Source organism: Rhinopithecus bieti, unplaced genomic scaffold (genome assembly GCF_001698545.2).
Source record: "Rhinopithecus bieti isolate Rb0 unplaced genomic scaffold, ASM169854v2 scaffold_9581, whole genome shotgun sequence".
NCBI classification, from domain to species: domain Eukaryota; kingdom Metazoa; phylum Chordata; class Mammalia; order Primates; family Cercopithecidae; genus Rhinopithecus; species Rhinopithecus bieti.
Window position 1 is genome coordinate 753,194 of NW_016806413.1, and position 17,596 is coordinate 770,789.

At 40.7% G+C, this 17,596-nt stretch overlaps 1 protein-coding gene across 1 annotated transcript in view; it reads right to left on the reverse strand.

The window, feature by feature from the left end:
* The window catches only part of POLN (DNA polymerase nu), a 171,494-nt gene that overhangs the window by 117,797 nt on the left and 36,101 nt on the right, over window positions 1-17,596 (reverse strand). The window contains 4 exon segments of the mRNA XM_017876239.1: window positions 1,123-1,235; window positions 2,215-2,277; window positions 6,519-6,712; window positions 16,484-16,984. Coding sequence (XP_017731728.1) covers window positions 1,123-1,235; window positions 2,215-2,277; window positions 6,519-6,712; window positions 16,484-16,984 — 871 coding nt within the window.

A 17,596-nucleotide genomic window follows, 5' to 3' on the forward strand; every position in this document is an offset into this window, starting at 1 on the left:
AAAAAAAAAAAAAAAAAAAAAGATTGGCTGGAAATTGATAATTGTTGAAACTGGGTGATGACTACTTTTGTATATGTTAGAAATTTTGACAATAAAAGGGTTTTTTCCAACCTTTTATTATGAACATTTTCAAATATACAATTTGAAAAGAATTATATAGTGAACATATATGTCCACCACCTAGATTCTACAACGAATATTTTTGCTATATTTTCTTTACCACTTATCTGTCCATCTAATTGTGTGTTTTTTTGTTTTTTTTTTTTCTCCTGAGACAGCATCTCACTCTGTCCCCCAGGCTGGAGTGCAGTGGCGCAATATCAGCTCACTACAACCTCCACCTCCTGGGCTCAAGCAATTCTCCTGCCTCAGCTTCCTGAGTAGCTAGGATTACAGTCATGAGCCACCACGCCTGCCTAAATTTTGTATTTTTAGTAGAGACGGGGTTTCACCATATTGGCCAGGCTGGTCTCCAACTCCTGACCTCATGATCCACCCGCCTCAGCCTCCCAAAGTGCTGGGATTACAGGTGTGAACCACCACGCCCGGCCATGTCCATCTAGTTTTTAAAAAGTTATAAAAAACTTTACTATTTTAAGCGAGGTGCGGTGGTCACACCTATAATCCCAGCACTTTGGGAAGCTGAGGCAGGAAGTTGGCTTGAGGCCAGCAGTTTCAGACCAACCTGGGCAACAGAGTTGGACCCCATCTCTAAAAAAATCAAAAAATTAAAATATATATGTATATTTAAAATCTTCAGTATTTTAAATAAAAGGTAGGTCCTATATTGTTTCAATGTTAATTACTCTGGACTGTAGTTTAATTCTTAGAAAGTTTATAAGCTATTTGTGGTAACAACAAATCTCACTGACCATGCTACATAAGTTAATTCTTTCCTATTTTAAATTATGAAAGTAATGTATACTTGTAAAAATTCAAATAACCTAGAAACATGGAGGAAAACTTCCTCCCCATGCCTAGGGCCCATGAGGAGGCATATCAGTCTGTGTGGCCAGGGCCCCCAGGAGTTGTGTGACATGGCTGCCCTCACCATTCTCCCATTGATAGGAGGAGTCACAGTTGAAGAGTTAAATTATAGCGAGAACAAAAAATATAACTTACCATGCTTCCAACTGCCATCATTACCAAAAAACTGCAGCACTATTCTCACAAAATCCTTAGCATTAAAACAAATAACAGGACATTTACATTTCAGTGTTTGAAATAGCACGTTCCTAGAAGATGAAAAGAAATTCACTGATTTAAACATTAACTTGGAACTTTCAACCTTGGAAAAATATTACTACTACTCAACGAATAGCTACCACTTAGACAGCACATACACACATTAACTAAAGAATTCCAAGAGGTTTGTACTATTTATTATCTGCATTTTACAGATGATGAAAGTGAGACACAGAGAGACGAGGTAAGGTACCAAAGGTCACGCAACTGTCAAGTGCTTATCCCTGGGTAACATCCCATTACCTGTAGAATAAGACCTACTCTGGGCTCTTTATAGCCAGGCCCCAAGATGACTCTCTAGCCCATTCTCCCAGAGCTCCCCTCAAACATTCTACTCTCTCATCGCACTAAATTCCCTTTCCTCCACCACCAGGCTGTGCCATGTCCTGCTCTGCTCCTGGGCCACTGCATATACTGTATTCTTGACTACAATTCTCTTCCCACAGTTTTCACAAACTGTTCAAGGGCCATCTTCAGAAAGGTATGCCCTAATTCCGCAGGCAGGGGACTGCTCCCTCTTCTGTTATATCTTCTGTATCTCTTCTGTACCCCTGCCCACACATGTAGTACAGTGGGACGCACACTTGCTGTATGATAAGGTACCTTAAACATTTGTTCTATTATACCATGAGCACTTTGAATATGGGATTCACAATTGTTAAAATTGACTGAATACTTACCATGTGCCAGATACCATGCTGAACACTTCGTAGCATTGTGTGTGAAGTGATTGCTGCATTGAAACCTCATCACAATCCTATCTGGCATGCACTAGAACCATTTTACAGAGGAGAAAACTTAGTCTTGAAAAGCTTAAGCAATTTGGCCAGGGTTAAATGACTAACAAACGGCAATGCTGGGATCTGAGACTGTATCTTCCTGCTGCCAGGGCCCAAACTCTAAGCTACCAAAGCCATCAATGCCTCTTTATAGTAAATGTTCATTAATACATTAATGAAGATTTCTTACCTGGCAAATTGTTGATGTGCCTCCTGTTCTTGGTGCCAGAAGGCCGAGGTTCTTTGGTTAGAGCTGAGGAAGAAAGAAATCAAGAGCCCAGTGAGCTTTGCACACTTAGCCAAACTGCAGTTAGATTTTGCTTGGACTTGTTCCACAGAAAGACATTTGTAGGCTTTTTGTACTTTATGTGATTTCACCTTGGTTTCCCTTGAAAAGGGCAGCCAGGATGGTAGGGAGGGTAAAGTGCCAATAACACAGCTTCAGACCTTGGCTTGGCTGGACGGGTGAGGAGGGTGTCCAAGATGGAGTAAAGAGCTTATGAAGGAGAAGAACTGGGGCCATGGAGCTCACTTCCCGTTGCTGCTCCTTCATCCTTGAAACTCAAGAGTTCCATGATAAGGTAATCTACCAACTACACTATCTTCTGCTAATAAGAGACTAACTGATTTTTATCTTGATAAAACAAACAACAAAAAGAATACCTTGTAAGTTAAATGGTAATTAGCGAGGCATGGTGGTGCATGCCTATAGTACTAAAGTCCTAGCTACTGGGGTAAGGTTGCTGAGGAGGGAGAATCACTTGAGCCCAGGAGGTTGAGGCTGCAATGAGTCGTGATCACAACCACTGCACTCCAACTTGGGCAACAAAGAGAGACTCTGGCTCTTAAAATAAAACATGCATATATGTATATGTATATACGTGCATACACACATATATATTTACGTATATAAAAGCTAGCTTTGAGGCTTTCTCATCTGTAAAATGGAGTGAATAAGGTATAACATACAGAGAGAATGTGAAGGTGAAGGGAGAGTGTGTATGTGAAAGGCCTTGCACAGGTCATTTAATAAATGTTATTAAACATGTTTTGTGCAAAAAAGTATGTGTATTAATTTAAATGTGATTTATTTAAATTTATTTTGAATCTCAAAGATATAATCATAGGATTGGGATTATTATTTCCAATTTATGGTACTTGAGGCAATGTATTAATTTGATTGTCCTAGAACTTATAAAAATTAAGCTTCAACATTCATTCATTCAATAATATTGAACAAATGCTGATTAAACACTTGCTTTGTAGCATTGTTCTTAGATATTGGGGATACATTAATGAACACACTACTGAACACAAATGAAAGTCATGTATGTGGGGTTAGCTCATGTAGGGTGGTCAAGGAAGGTCTGATAAGGTAATTCTTTCTTTTTTTTTTTTTAGCTTGGTAATTCTTTTTTATTTATTTTAGCTTGGTAATTTTTTGTTTTTGTTTTTGTTTTTTGTTTGTTTGTTTTTTAAGACAGGGCCTCACTCTGTCATCCAGGCTAGAGTACGGTAGCACAATCATAGCTCACTGCAGGTTCAAACTGCTGGGCTCAAGTGATCCTCCAATATCAGCCTCTGGAGTAGCTGGGACTATAGGCACATGCCACTGTACCCAGGTAATTTTTAAATTTTTTGTAGAGATGGGGTCTCACTATGTTGCTCAGGCTAGTCTCAAACTCCAGCCTCAAGCCATCCTCCCACCTCAGCCTGAGCCACTGTTTCTAGCCAAGGTAACTCTTGAGGAAAGACATGAAGGATAAGGTAAACAAAAGCCTGGTTGGTAGAGGAAAGTTACTGACAGAAAATTTTAGCCACTAAATGTGGAAGAAATGATAGAGTTAGAAAAATCACCATCTTACTAGCCATAATTAAATAAGTGATTTAGATGATCCTCATCAAAGGACAAAACCATTAAGGGAAAGTTTGGGGGAGAAGTTTATAAGGAAGGGCTCGTGCTGACACCACCTGAACCCGCTGCTCCCTCTCAGCACCATGAAAACTGGGACAACCCAATTGCATCACTAAGGGAAGTCAGGAGGACACCAGTTAAGTCTGAATTTCAGAAAAATCATGAATAATTATTATCTGAAAAAAATTACATATTTTTTAGAGATGTATTCTTCTAGTATAAGTATGTCCCATGCAATATTTGGGACATACATATACTAAGAAATTAGTTATTTATCTGAAATTCAAATTTAGTGTTCTATATTTGAATTTGTTAAATCTGGCCATCCAACTGCATCACAGATGGAGTATGAAGCTTACGGCTCCACCTAGGAAGTGCTGCGCAAAACAAGTTGGACCCAAATAATCAAGCATTTAGAGCTAACTCTAGTTTACAGAAAATATGGAGAAGAGGAGACAGAACAAGTTAAAGAACTTCATGATGAGGCAAACAAATGAATCCAGGACATGGGACCTCCTCCAGGACAGGGAGAGGGGCTGAGGGATGCTCCAGATTAGAAAAAACTAGAGACATGGCCACCCAATGCTATGTCCTGATCCCAACAAGTCAACTGTAGAAGGACATTCTTGAGACAATCAGGTAACTTCGAATTTGGACTGGATATACAACTTGTTAAGTTTTAAAATGGCACTGTGGCTCTGTAAAACAAAACAAAACAAAGCCCATAGTTTTAGAGTCATGAGAGGGCAAAACAATAGGTTGGGATTTTCTTTAACCTCAGTCCTCTCCCCTTCCCCAGGAAAGGGACAGATGAAGGAAGTAAGGAAAAACCTTTGATAATGTTGGCCTGGGTGGATGCGTATACTACTCTGTACTTTCGTGTTTTCATAGTTTACTTTTTGTTTGTTCAGAGAAAAACATAAAGGAATGTGGCAGCAAACCATGCAGCTATTTGGGAGAATGCTGCAGGGAGGGATGGTGCCACCAGGCCCTTGGGCAGAGGCGCGTAACACATGGTCAGGAACAGCAAGGAGGTGGGAATGCACTGAGAGGCCGGGAGAGAGGAGGGGTGAGGCTGAAGACAGCAGAGGGGCCAGAGTAAGCAGACTTTGAGGGCAAGGGCCTTCACAGGTCCTGTGGCTTTTCTACACTTGATCTTAGCCAGAATGTCTAAAAGCAGTGATTTTGGGTTTTCCTCAGAGTAAAGCAGGAGTTGTTTGAGGGTTTGGGGCAGGGAAGTGATGTGATCTGATTTATGCTTTAACAGGCCAGCTCTGGGTGCTGCACGGAAAACAGACTGAAGGGGCAGGTGGAAGCAGGAGTCCAGCGTGGAAGTTCTTGTGATCCAGTAGGAGGTAACAAACTGCGCCGAGTAACAGCAACACAGTGGATAAGCAGACGGCAGATTCTAGCTACACTTGAAGGCAGAGCCAATAGGACTTGCTGAGAGCTTGACATGGTTTGTGGAAAGTAGAGAGAAGTGAGAGTTAACCCCAGGACTTTTTGCCTAAGCTCATGGAGGGATGACACTGACTAAGACAGCCAGGCCACAGGAGGCAGGGTCCAGGGAAAACAGGAGTTCAGTCTGGACATGTTTGCCTAAAATGACCACTAGATGTCCAAGTGGAAAACGTCAACTAAATTCAGAAACATCATCCAGATATTAGGGCTCTGTCCTCACAAGGGCTCTCCGACCTGACCAGTTGTTCTTTAAAGAGAAAATTACATAAAAAGAAAATTAAGGGTTCTGTTGGGAGCTGAAAGCTATGTTTGTCACACATTGTCCCCTTCTCCCCAAAAGTTACCTAAAATCACCCAGAGCCCAGTGAACCTGTATGAAGCATGGAAAGGCTAGTAATGGGGCCCAGCTTCCTCCGGAGCTGCCTTAATCTTCCAGGGTGGCTAACTGGCCTTAAATCAGAGGGCTGGGAAGGTAGTGGATACCTCCATTTGAGGCAGAAGCCCAAGTCATGTGCATAACCTAAGCAAAGAAACAGTGAGGAAGAGTACAAGATCCATCCCAGAAACGGTTTTTCAGAATCTAGAAGGGGCGGCAGGAGTAACCCTGCCTGCTCTAAAATTCTGTGATTCTAAGAGGGCCAGTCCAAAGAGGTGAGACAGGTCTTGCCTCTTTCCACAGACATGGAGCTTTGAAACTAGTCCCATCCTTGGTGGTATTAAGGACAATTTATTGTTTGCAGGCAGTGATAACTTTGTTTTCTAATGCTGTGAATGAATGAACAAGTATGATAAGGAAAATCATCTGGGACTCTGCCAGTGACAGGGGATTTTCAGGGTCTGGGGTTGATGCTTTTCTCCCTAGCTTCTCATCGTGAAGTTGCTTCAAGTCCTAGAGCAGGCTGCTCCCACAGAAGAACGGAACTCCATTCCGGATACTCTCTGGGAGAGACAGGGCCAGTATTTGCAGAGATTTCTATCACTTGGATCCATTTTATTTTCATGTGCCCATACAAAACTTCTAAAAGTTTAAACAATTAAAACTGGACCTTGAAAAACTTTCCATTAGTATAAAGCAGGCATGTAAGTAGGGTGTGAGTCCATGCGTGAAGATTTTTTACCAGGCAGGTTGTCGATGTGCCTCCTGTTCTTGGTCCCAGATAGCAGAGTGCTGTATTTGAATGTAGATACATGGATCATTCGACACAAAGCCCTCCAGGACAGGACCACAGGCCAGGGCATCTGGACAACCATGGCCACCCTCTGCTTGGCGCTTGAGTAACATCACAATTCCTCTAACAGAGGAAACAGGGGTCTGTGGAAACACAACAAAATAAATTAAACCTAGACAATATATCTGTTGTAGAAAGATATACATTTTAAAATTAAGCAGAGAGAACAAGAAAAGGCCTAAAATTAAACTTGAAAATGAATGGCTTTTTTAATGACAGTTGAGGCCAAAATCCGAATCCATGACTTTATGCTCCAAATCTGGTCTCTACCCTCTCCAACATCATGATGGAAGTCTCATCCAGGGCAATATAAAAGGAGAAAGGAATAAAAGGCATACACATCAGAAAGGAAGCATCATACTTTCCCTATTAACAGATGGCATGAATGTCTGTGTAGAAAATCTAAAGGAACCTGTAAAAAATGAATCCTGAAGCTAACATGTAAATTTAGCAAGGTTGCAGGATACAAGATCAAAGGACAAAAATGTAATATATTTTTATATTCTAGCAATAAACATATGAAAATAAAATTTTTTAAATCACCATTTATAGAACTCTAAAAAATGAAATACTTAAGTATAAACTAACAAAATACATACAGGATATGTATGTTGAAGACTACAAAATGCTAATGAAAGAAATCAGAGAAGACCTAAATAACAAAGACATATAATACTCAAGGATTTAAAAACTCAACATAATAATAAGTTTGTCCTTTATCCCCAAGTTAATCATTAGAACCAAGAAGATCAATAAAACTCAAGTACAAGGAACATGAAGAAAACTACAGATCATTTGCTTAAAACCAGTGATAAAGGGTGGGGGGTGGCGAGAGAACACATTACATAGATAGAAACAAAGATAAGGATGACAGCAGATTTCTCGTGGGAAATAAAGCAACTCTCAGAAGACAGTAGATATATATACATACTTTTTTTTTTTTTTAGAGATGGAGTCTTGCTCTGTCGCCCAGGCTAGAGTGCAGTGGTACAGTCTCAGCTCACCGCAACCTCTGCCTCCCAGGTTCAAACAATTCTCCTGCCTCAGCCTCCAGAGTATCAAGGACTACAGGCGCACACCACCATGCCCAGCCGATTTTTTTTTGTATTTTAGTAGAGACAGGGTTTCACTGTGTTGCCCAGGCTGGTCTCGAACTCCTGAGCTCAGGCAATCCACCGACCTGGCCCTCTCAAAGTGCTAGGATTACAGGTGTGAGCCACCATGCCCAGCCAACAGTAGAGTAATATTATGAAACTACTGGAAGAAAATAAACTATCAACTTACATTCTTTAGCCATCAAAATGCCTTTAAAAAAATTAAAGGTAAAGCAAGACTTGCATACTACACTGAAAACTATAAAACATTCCTAAAGGAAATTAAAGTTTTAAATAAATGGAGATACCGCATGTTTATGGATCAGAATACCCCATGTTTATGGATCAGAAAACTCAACACTATTATAGTAAGATGGCAAGACTCACAAAATTAATCTATAGATTTAACACAATTTGTATCAAAATTCCAGTTGGATTTTTGCATAAACTGACAAACTGATCCTAAAACTGACAAGCAAAGGAAGCACAATACCCAAAAGAATCTTGAAAAAAGTTGGAGGACTCACTCTTCTTGATTTCAAAACTTACTACAAAGCCCCAATAATCAGAGAGAATTAGGAGATCATGGCAGGTGGGAAGCAGGAGTAGATTGCAGCTCCCACTGGGACGGACAGAGCAGAGTGTGGAGGCTTGCATTGTGAACTTTTGCTCTAGAATGACTACAGGAATAAATCAGGAAACCACAGAGAACCCACAGACCCTCTGAAGGAAGCAGATTGCTCCTGCAGGACCCAGGAGACACCCCAAATACTGTGTTGGTATCCATGGCCAAAAGACTCACAGACAGTTCACATCACAGGACTCTCAGCACACAATCCCCAGTACCAGCCTGGAGCCTAGTAGACTTGCTGGGTGACTAGATTCAGAAGACAGATACAGTCACTACAGCTCAGCTCTCAGGTAGCCACATCCCTAGGAAAATCAGGAGAGGAGTACATAAAGGGAATACCTCGTGGGATAAAAGAATCTGAACAACAGCCTTGAGTCCTAGACCTTCCCTCTGACAGAGCCTAACCAAATGAGAAGGAACCAGAAAACCAATTCTGGTAATACAACAAAACAAGGTTCTTTAGCACGCCCAAAAAATCATACTAGCTCACCAGCAATGGATCCAAACCAAGAAGAAATCCCTGATTTACCTGAAAAAGAATTCAGAAGGTTAGTTATTAAGTTAATCAGGGAGGGACTAGAGAAAGGCAAAGCCCAGTTTAAGGAAGTCAAAAAAATGATACAAGAAATGAGGGGAGGCCAGGCGCTGTGGCTCATGCCTGTAATCCCAGCACTTTGGGAGGCCAAGGCAGGCAGATCACGAGGTCGGGAGATTGAGACCATCCTGGCTAACGTGGTGAAACCCCATCTCTACTAAAAATATAAAAAATTAGCCAGGCGTGGTGGCACATGCCTGTAGTCCCAGCTACTCGGGAGGCTGAGGCAGGAGAATGGTGTGAACCCGGGAGGCGGAGGTTACAGTGAGCCCAGATCATGCCACTGCACTCCAGCCTGGGTGACACAGTGAGACTCCGTCCCCCACACTACTCCCCAAAAAAAAAGCAGAAAGGAAGGAAGGAAGGAAGGAAGGGAGGGAGGGAGGGAGGGAGGGAGAGACAGAAATGAGGGGGGAAATTTTCAATGAAATAGATATAGATAGCATATATTTAAAAAAATCAAAACTTCAGGAAACAATGGATACACTTATAGAAATGCAAAATGCTCTGGAAAATCTCAGCATTAGAATTAAACAAGCAGAAGAAAGAACTTCAGAGCTCAAAGACAAGGTTTTCGAATTAACCCAATCCAACAAAGATAAAGAAAAAAGAATAAGAAAACATAAAGCCTCCAAGAAGTCTCAGATTATGTTAAATGACCAAACCTAAGAATAATTGGCATTACTGAGGAAGAAGAGAAATCTAAAAGTTTGGAAAACATATTTGGGGGAATAATCAAGGAAAACTTCCCTGGACTTACTAGAGACCTAGAAATCCAAATACAAGAAGCTCAAAGAACACCTGGGAAATTCACTGCAAAAAGATCATTGCCTAGGCACATTGTCATCAGGTTATCTAAAGTTAAGACAAAGGAAAGAATCTTAAGAGCTATGAGGCAAAAGCACCAGGTGACCTATAAAGGAAAACCTATCAGATTAATAGAAGATTTCTCAGCAGAAACCCTCCCAGCTAGAAGGGACTGGGCCCTATCTTCAGCCTCCTTAAACAAAACAATTGTTTCCAGAGAAACCAAGTTTCATAAGTGAAGGAAGGAGTCAGTCCTTTTCACACAAACAAATGCTGAGAGAATTCGCCACTAGGAAGCCAGTACTACCACTGTTAAAAGGAGTTCTAAATCTTGAAACAAATCCTGGAAACATATCAAAACACAATCTCGTTAAAGCATACACCTCACAGGCCCTATAAAGCAAAAATAAAAAAAAGAAAAGAAAAAAACAAGGTATGCAGGCAACAAATAGTACAATGAATGGAATGGTATCTCACAACTCAATACTAAGGTTGAATGTAAATGGCCTAAATGCTCCACTTAAAAGACAGAGAATTGCAGAATGGATAAGAATTCACCAACCATCTGCTGCCTATAAGAGACTCACCTAACACATAAGGACTCACATAAACTTAAGGTAAAAGGGTGGAAAAAGACATTCCATGCAAAGGGAGACCAAAAGCAAGCAAGAGTAGCTAACACAGTAATAGTGGGGGACTTCAAGACTCCACCGACAGCACCAGACAGGTTATCAAGACAGAAAGTCAACAAAGAAACAATGGATTTAAACTGTACCCTGGAACAAATAGACCTAACAGATATTTACAGAGTGTTCTACTCAACAACCACAGAACATACATTCCATTCATCAGTGCATGGAACTTTCTCCAAGATAGACCATATGATAGGCCATGAAATGAGCCTCAGTAAATTTAAGAAAACTGAACTTATATCAAGCACTCTCTCAGGCCACAGTGGAATAAAACCGTAAATCAACTCCAAAAGGAACCTTCAAAACCATATAAATACATGGAAATTAAATAACCTGCTCCTGAATGATCATTGGCTCAAAAATGAAATCAAGATGGAAATTAAACAATTCTTCAAACTGGGCTGGGCATGGTGGCTCACATCTGTAATCCCAGCACTTTGAGAGGCCGAGGAGGGCAGATTATGAGGTCAGGAGATCGAGACCATCCTGGCCAACATGGTGATATCCCGTCTCTACTAAAAATACAAAAATTAGCTGGGCGTGGTGGCACGTGCCTGTAATCTCAGCTACTCAGGAGGCTGAGGCAGGAGAATCACTTGAACCTGGGAAGCAGAGGTTGCAGTGAGCCAAGATCTGCCACTGCACTCCAGCCTGGCAACATAGTAAGACTCCATTTAAAAAAAAAAAAAAAATTCTTCAAACTGAAGGACAATAGTGACACAATCTATCAAAATCTCTTGGATACAGCAAAGGCAGTGCTAAGAGGAAAGTTCATAGCCCTAAACACCTACATCCAAAAGTCTGGCCAGGTGTGGTGGCGCACGCCTGTAATCCCAGCACTTTGGGAGGCCAAGGTGGGAGGATCACAAGGTCAGGAGATTGAGACCATCCTGGCTAACATGGTGAAACCTCGTCTCTACTAAAAATACAAAAAAAATTAGCCAGGCGTGGTGGCGGATGCCTGTAGACCCAGCTACTCGTGAGGCTGAGGCAGGAGAACGGCATGAACCCAGGAGGCGGAGCTCACAGTGAGCTGAGATCGTGCCACTGCATTCCAGCCTGGGCGACTGAGCAAGACTCCGTCTCAAAAACAAACAAAAGTCTGAAAGAGCATAGATAATCTAAGGTCATACCTCAAGGAACTCCAGAAACAAGAACAAACCAAACCCAAACCCAGCAGAAGAAAGGAAATGACCACGATTAGAGCAGAATTCAATGATATTGAAACAAACAAACAAAATGCAAAAGATAAATGAAACAAATGCCAGGCACGGTGGCTCAGGCCTGTAATCCCAGCACTTTGGGTGGCAGAGGAGGGTGGATCACCTGAGGTCAGGAGTTAGAGACCAGTCTGACCAACATGGTGAAACCGCGTCTCTACTAAATACAAAAAATTAGCCAGGTGTGGTGGTGCATGCCTGTAATCCCAGCTACTTGGGTGGCTGAGGCAGGAGAATCACTTGAACCCAGGAGGCAGAGGTTGCAGCGAGCTGAGATCGCGCCATTGCACTCCAGCCTGCACAACAAGAGCAAAACTCTGTCTCAAGAAAAAAAAAAGAAAAAGATAAATGAAACAAAAAGCTGGTTCTTTGAAAAGATAAATAAAATTGATAGACCATTACCAAGATTAACCAATAAAAGAAGATAGAAAATCCAAATAAGCTCAATTAGAAACAAAATGGGAGATACAACAACTGACACCACAAAAATGCAAAAGATCACTCAAGGCTACTATGAACAACTTTACACACATAAACTCGAAAACCTAGAGGATATGGATAAATTCCTGGAAAGATACAACCCTTCTAGTTTAAATCAGGAAGAATTAGATGTCCTGAACAAACCAATAGCAAGCAGTGAGATTGAAACAGTAACAGAACAATTACCAACAAAAAAAGTCCAGGACCAGACAGATTAACAGCAGAATTCTACCAGACATTCAAAGAAGAATCAGTACTGATCCTATTGACACTATTCCACAAGATAGAAAAAGAGAAAATCCTCACTAAATCATTCTATGAAGTCAGTATCACCCTAATACCAATACCAGGAAAGGATATCACCAAAAGAGAAAACTACAGACCAATGTCCCTGATGAACATAGATGCAAAAGTCCTTAACAAAATACTAGCTAACCAAATCCAACAACATATCAAAAAGATAATCCACCATGATCAAGCAGGTTTCATACCAGGGATGCAGGGATGGTCTAACATACACAAGTCAATAAATGTGATACATCACATAAACAGAATTAAAACAAAATCACATGATCATCTCAATAGATGCAGAAAAAGCATTCAGCAAAATCCAGCATTGCTTTATTATTAAAACTCTCAGCAAAATTGGCACACAAGGGACATACCTCAATGTAACAAAAGCCATCTATTATAAACCCACAGGCAACATAATACTTAATGGAGAAAAGTTGAAAGCATTCCCCCTGAGAACTGGAACAAGACAAGGATGCCCACTCTCACCACTTCCCTTCAATATAGTACTGGAAGTCCTAGCCAGAGCAATCAGACAAAAGAAATAAATAAAAAGCATCCGAATTGATAAAGAGGAAGTCAAACTGTCACTATTTGCTGATTACATGATTGTTTACCTAGAAAACCTTAGAGATTCCTCCAGAAAGCTCCTATAACTGATGAAAGAACTCAGTCAAGTTTCTGGATACAAAATTAAAGTACACAAATCAGTAGCTCTTCTATACACTAACAGTGACTAAGCTGAGAATCAAATCAAGAGCTCAACCCCTTTTACAATAGCTGCAAAAAAATAAAATACTTAGGAATATACCTAACCAAGGAGGTGAAAGACCTTTGCATGGAAAACTACAAAACACTGCTGAAAGAAATAACAGATGACACAAACAAATGGAAGCACATCCCATGCTCATGGATGGGTAGAATCAATATTGTGAAAATGACTATACTGCCAAAAACAATCTACAAATTCAATGCAATTCCCATCAAAATACCACCATCATTCTTCACAGAACTATAAAAAACAATCCTAGGCCAGGCATGGTGGCTCATACCTGTAATCCCAGCACTTTGGGAGGCCAAGGTGGGTAGAACACAAGGTCAGGAGTTTGAGACCAACCTGGCCAATATAGTGAAACCTCATTCTACTAAAAATACAAAAATTAGCCAGGCGAAGTGGCACGCACCTGTAGTCCCAGCTACTTGCGAGGCTGAGGCAGAAGAATCACTTGAACCCAGGAGTTGGAGGTTGCAGTGAGCTGAGATCACACCACTGCACTCCAGCCTGGGTGACAGAGCAAGACTCTGTCTCAAAAAAAAATAAAAACAAAAATAAAAAATAAGCAAGACTAAGCAAAAAGAACAAATCTGGAGGCATCACAGTACCTGATTTCAAACTACACTATAAGGCCATCATTACCAAAACAGCATGGTACTGGCATAAAAATAGGCACACAGACCAATTGAAACAAATAGAAAACCCAGAAATAAACCAAAATACTTTGGTTTTTTTTTTTTTGGGATGGAGTCTCGCTCTGCCGCCCAGGTTGGAATCCAGTGGTGTGATCTCAGCTCACTGCAAGCTCTGCCTCCCAGGTTCACACCATTCTCCTGCCTCAGCCTCCAGAGTAGCTGGGACTACAGGCGCCACCACGCCCGGCTAATTTTTGTATTTTTAGTAGAGACGGTGTTTCACCGTTTAGTAGAGACGGGGTTTCACCGTGTTAGCCAGAATGGTCTTGATCTCCTGACCTCGTGATCCGCCCGCCTCGGCCTCTCAAAGTTCTGGGATTACAGGTGTGAGCCACTGTGCCCAGGAATAAACCTAAATACTTATAGCCAACTGATCTTCGACAAAGCAAACAAAAACATAAAGTGGGGAAAGGACACCCTATTCAACAAATGGTGCTGAGATCATTGGCAAGCCACATGTAAAATGAAACTGGATCCTCATCTCTCACCATTATACAAAGTCAGCTCAAGATGGATCAAAGACTTAAATCTAATACCTGAAACTATGAAAATTCTAGAAGATAACATTGGAAAAACCCTCCTAGACACTGGCTTAGGCAAGGATTTCATGACCAAGAACCCAAAAGGAAATGTAATAAAAACAAAGATAAATAACTGAGACTTAATTAAACTAAAAAGCTTTTGCATAGCAAAAGGAATAGTCAGCAGAGGAAACAGACAACCCACAGAGTGGGAGAAAATTTTCACAATCCATACATCTGACAAAGAACTAATATCCTTAATCTACAATGAACTCAACAAATTAGCAAGAAAAAAACAAACAATCCCATCAAAAAGTGGGCTAAGGACATGAATAGACAATTCTCCAAAGAAGATATACAAATGGCCACCGAATGTATGAAAAAATGCTCAATATCACTAATGATCATGGAAATGCAAATCAAAACCACAATACAATACCACCTTACTCCTGCAAGAATAGCCATAATCAAAAAGTCAAAAAATCATAGATATTGGCATGGATGCAGTGAACAGGGAACACTTCTATACTTCTGGTGGGAATGTAAACTAGTACAACCACTATGGCAAACAGTGTGGAAATTACTTAAAGAACTAAAAGTAGAACTACCATTTGATCTGGTAATCCCACTACTGGGTATCTACCCAGAGGAAAAGAAGTCATTATATGAAAAAGATACTTGCACATACATGGTTATAGCAGCACAATTTGCAATTGCAAAAATGTGGAACCAACCCAAATGCCCATCAATCAAGCAGTGAATAAAGAAACTGTGCTATATACATATGATGGAATACTATTCGGCCATAAAAATGAATGAATTAATGGCATTCGCAGTGACCTGGATGAGACTGGAGACTACTATTCTAAGTGAAGTAAGTCAGGAATGGAAAACCAAACACTGTGTGTTCTCACTCACAAGTGGGAGCTACACTATGAGGATGCAAAGGCATAAGAATGACACAGTGGACTTTGGGGACTCAGGAGGAAAGGGTGGGAAGNCAAGCAGTGAATAAAGAAACTGTGCTATATACATATGATGGAATACTATTCGGCCATAAAATGAATGAATTAATGGCATTCGCAGTGACCTGGATGAGACTGGAGACTACTATTCTAAGTGAAGTAAGTCAGGAATGGAAAACCAAACACTGTGTGTTCTCACTCACAAGTGGGAGCTACACTATGAGGATGCAAAGGCATAAGAATGACACAGTGGACTTTGGGGACTCAGGAGGAAAGGGTGGGAAGGGGGTGAGGGATAAAAGACTACAAATTGTGTGCAGTGTATACTGCTTGGGTGATGGGTGCAGGAAAGGAGAGGAAAGAAGAGGAAAAGAGAGGAAAGGAGAGGGAGGGAAGGAGGGAGGGAGGGAGGGAAGGAAGGGAAGGAGGGAGGGAAAGATTTTTTAAAAAAATCAACAGAGATCAAATTGTAAAAATTTTGTGCTTCAAAAGACATCCTCAATAAATTTTTAAAAAATAAGCCAGAAATTGGCGGAAGTATAAATGATATATCTTATAAGGGACTTGTATCATAATATATAAAGAATGCTTACAGATCCAAAATAAAACACAAATAACCCAATTTTTAAATGAGCAAAAAATTTGAACAGACATTTCATCAAATCATCAAAACAGAAAGAAGATATCAAAGAAGATATATGAATGACCAATAAGCACATGAAAAGATGCTCAATGTCACTAGGTAATAGGGAAATACAATTTAAAACCACCATGAAATACCACTTCAGAATCACTAGAATGGCTAAAATAAAAAAAATAGACAACAACAAGTGTTGACAAGGAGGTAGAGAATTTGAAACCCTAGTACACTGCTGGTGGAAAGTAAAATGGCACACCGACTCTGGAAAACAGTTTTGCAGTTTCCTAAGAAACCGATGGGAGCTATACATTGTCAATCACTTACCACTGGAGGGGAGGGAAAGCCTTAAAATCATGTTTCTAGCTCTCCTATCAAAATCAGACACTAAGGAAATGGGCTTCTTTTATGGTGTCAAGACAGCAAGTAAAAACCATCACTGTTTACTAACCTGGTCAGCTCTTAACTGGGTGGAACCATCAGTATACATCAGAGTTACCACCAGAGCTGCTGCCTGTTTGAGCATTTCAATCAGCTGGCTTTTTGCCCAATCATCCAAATGCCTAGTATCACAAAAATATTTTTTCAATGCTCCTGAGTTCCCAGAATTTAGGTAGGCTTCAGCCTCATCAGTATCTTCTCCCAACGCCATTTGTTTACTTGTTTTCTCTGAAGAATTATTATACGTAATATGTTTTCTTTTAAGATTAATGCTTCCTTTATTTTCATTATTTATATTCTCCATTAGGAAATGCTTTCTTTCATGCTCCTTTTTCTGTAGAACTGAAGCCTCTTGATTATACTGTGGAATTAAACAACTTGAAAGAGCCAATGAGCTGATGCTCTTCTGTTTTTGGTCAGTAAATAGCTGATTTGTGAGTCTGACACTGAAGGACTGAGGAGAGAGCTTGGTGGAACCTCTTGATGTCTGACTTCTTAAAGAGTTAAGATTCTACAGAAAATGGAAAATATTTCATTAGAATATGGATTCATGAGACAGATTTATAAACCAAACTAATTTCTGGTAAAAACTTGTCTAAAGTAATACAGAGACACAATCTTCATATTATCTATAATCAAAACTTGTTCTTTTTTTTTTTTTTTTTTTGAGGCAGAGTCTGGCTTTGTTGCCCAGGCTGGAGTGCAGTGGTACGATCTGGGCTCACTGCAAGCTTCGCCTCCAGGGTTCACGCCATTCTCCTGCCTCAGCCTCCCGAGTAGCTGGGACTACAGGCGCCCACCACCACGCCCGGCTGATTTTTTTTAATATTTTTAGTAGAGACGGGGTTTCACTGTGTTAGCCAGGATGGTCTCGATCTCCTGACCTGGTGATCTGCCTGCCTCGGCCTCCCAAAGTGCTTGGATTACAGGCATGAGCCACTGCGCACGGCCTCTATGATCAAACCTTTTAAGGAAACCACATAGTGTCTTCTAGAGCAGTGATTTTTCTCAACCAAGGTAGGCATGCATATCTGGATCAAGAGCTCAAAAGCCAGTCAGGAGTAGTAGCTCACACCTGTAATCCCAGCACTCTGGGAGGCTGAGGCGGGTGGATCACTTGAGG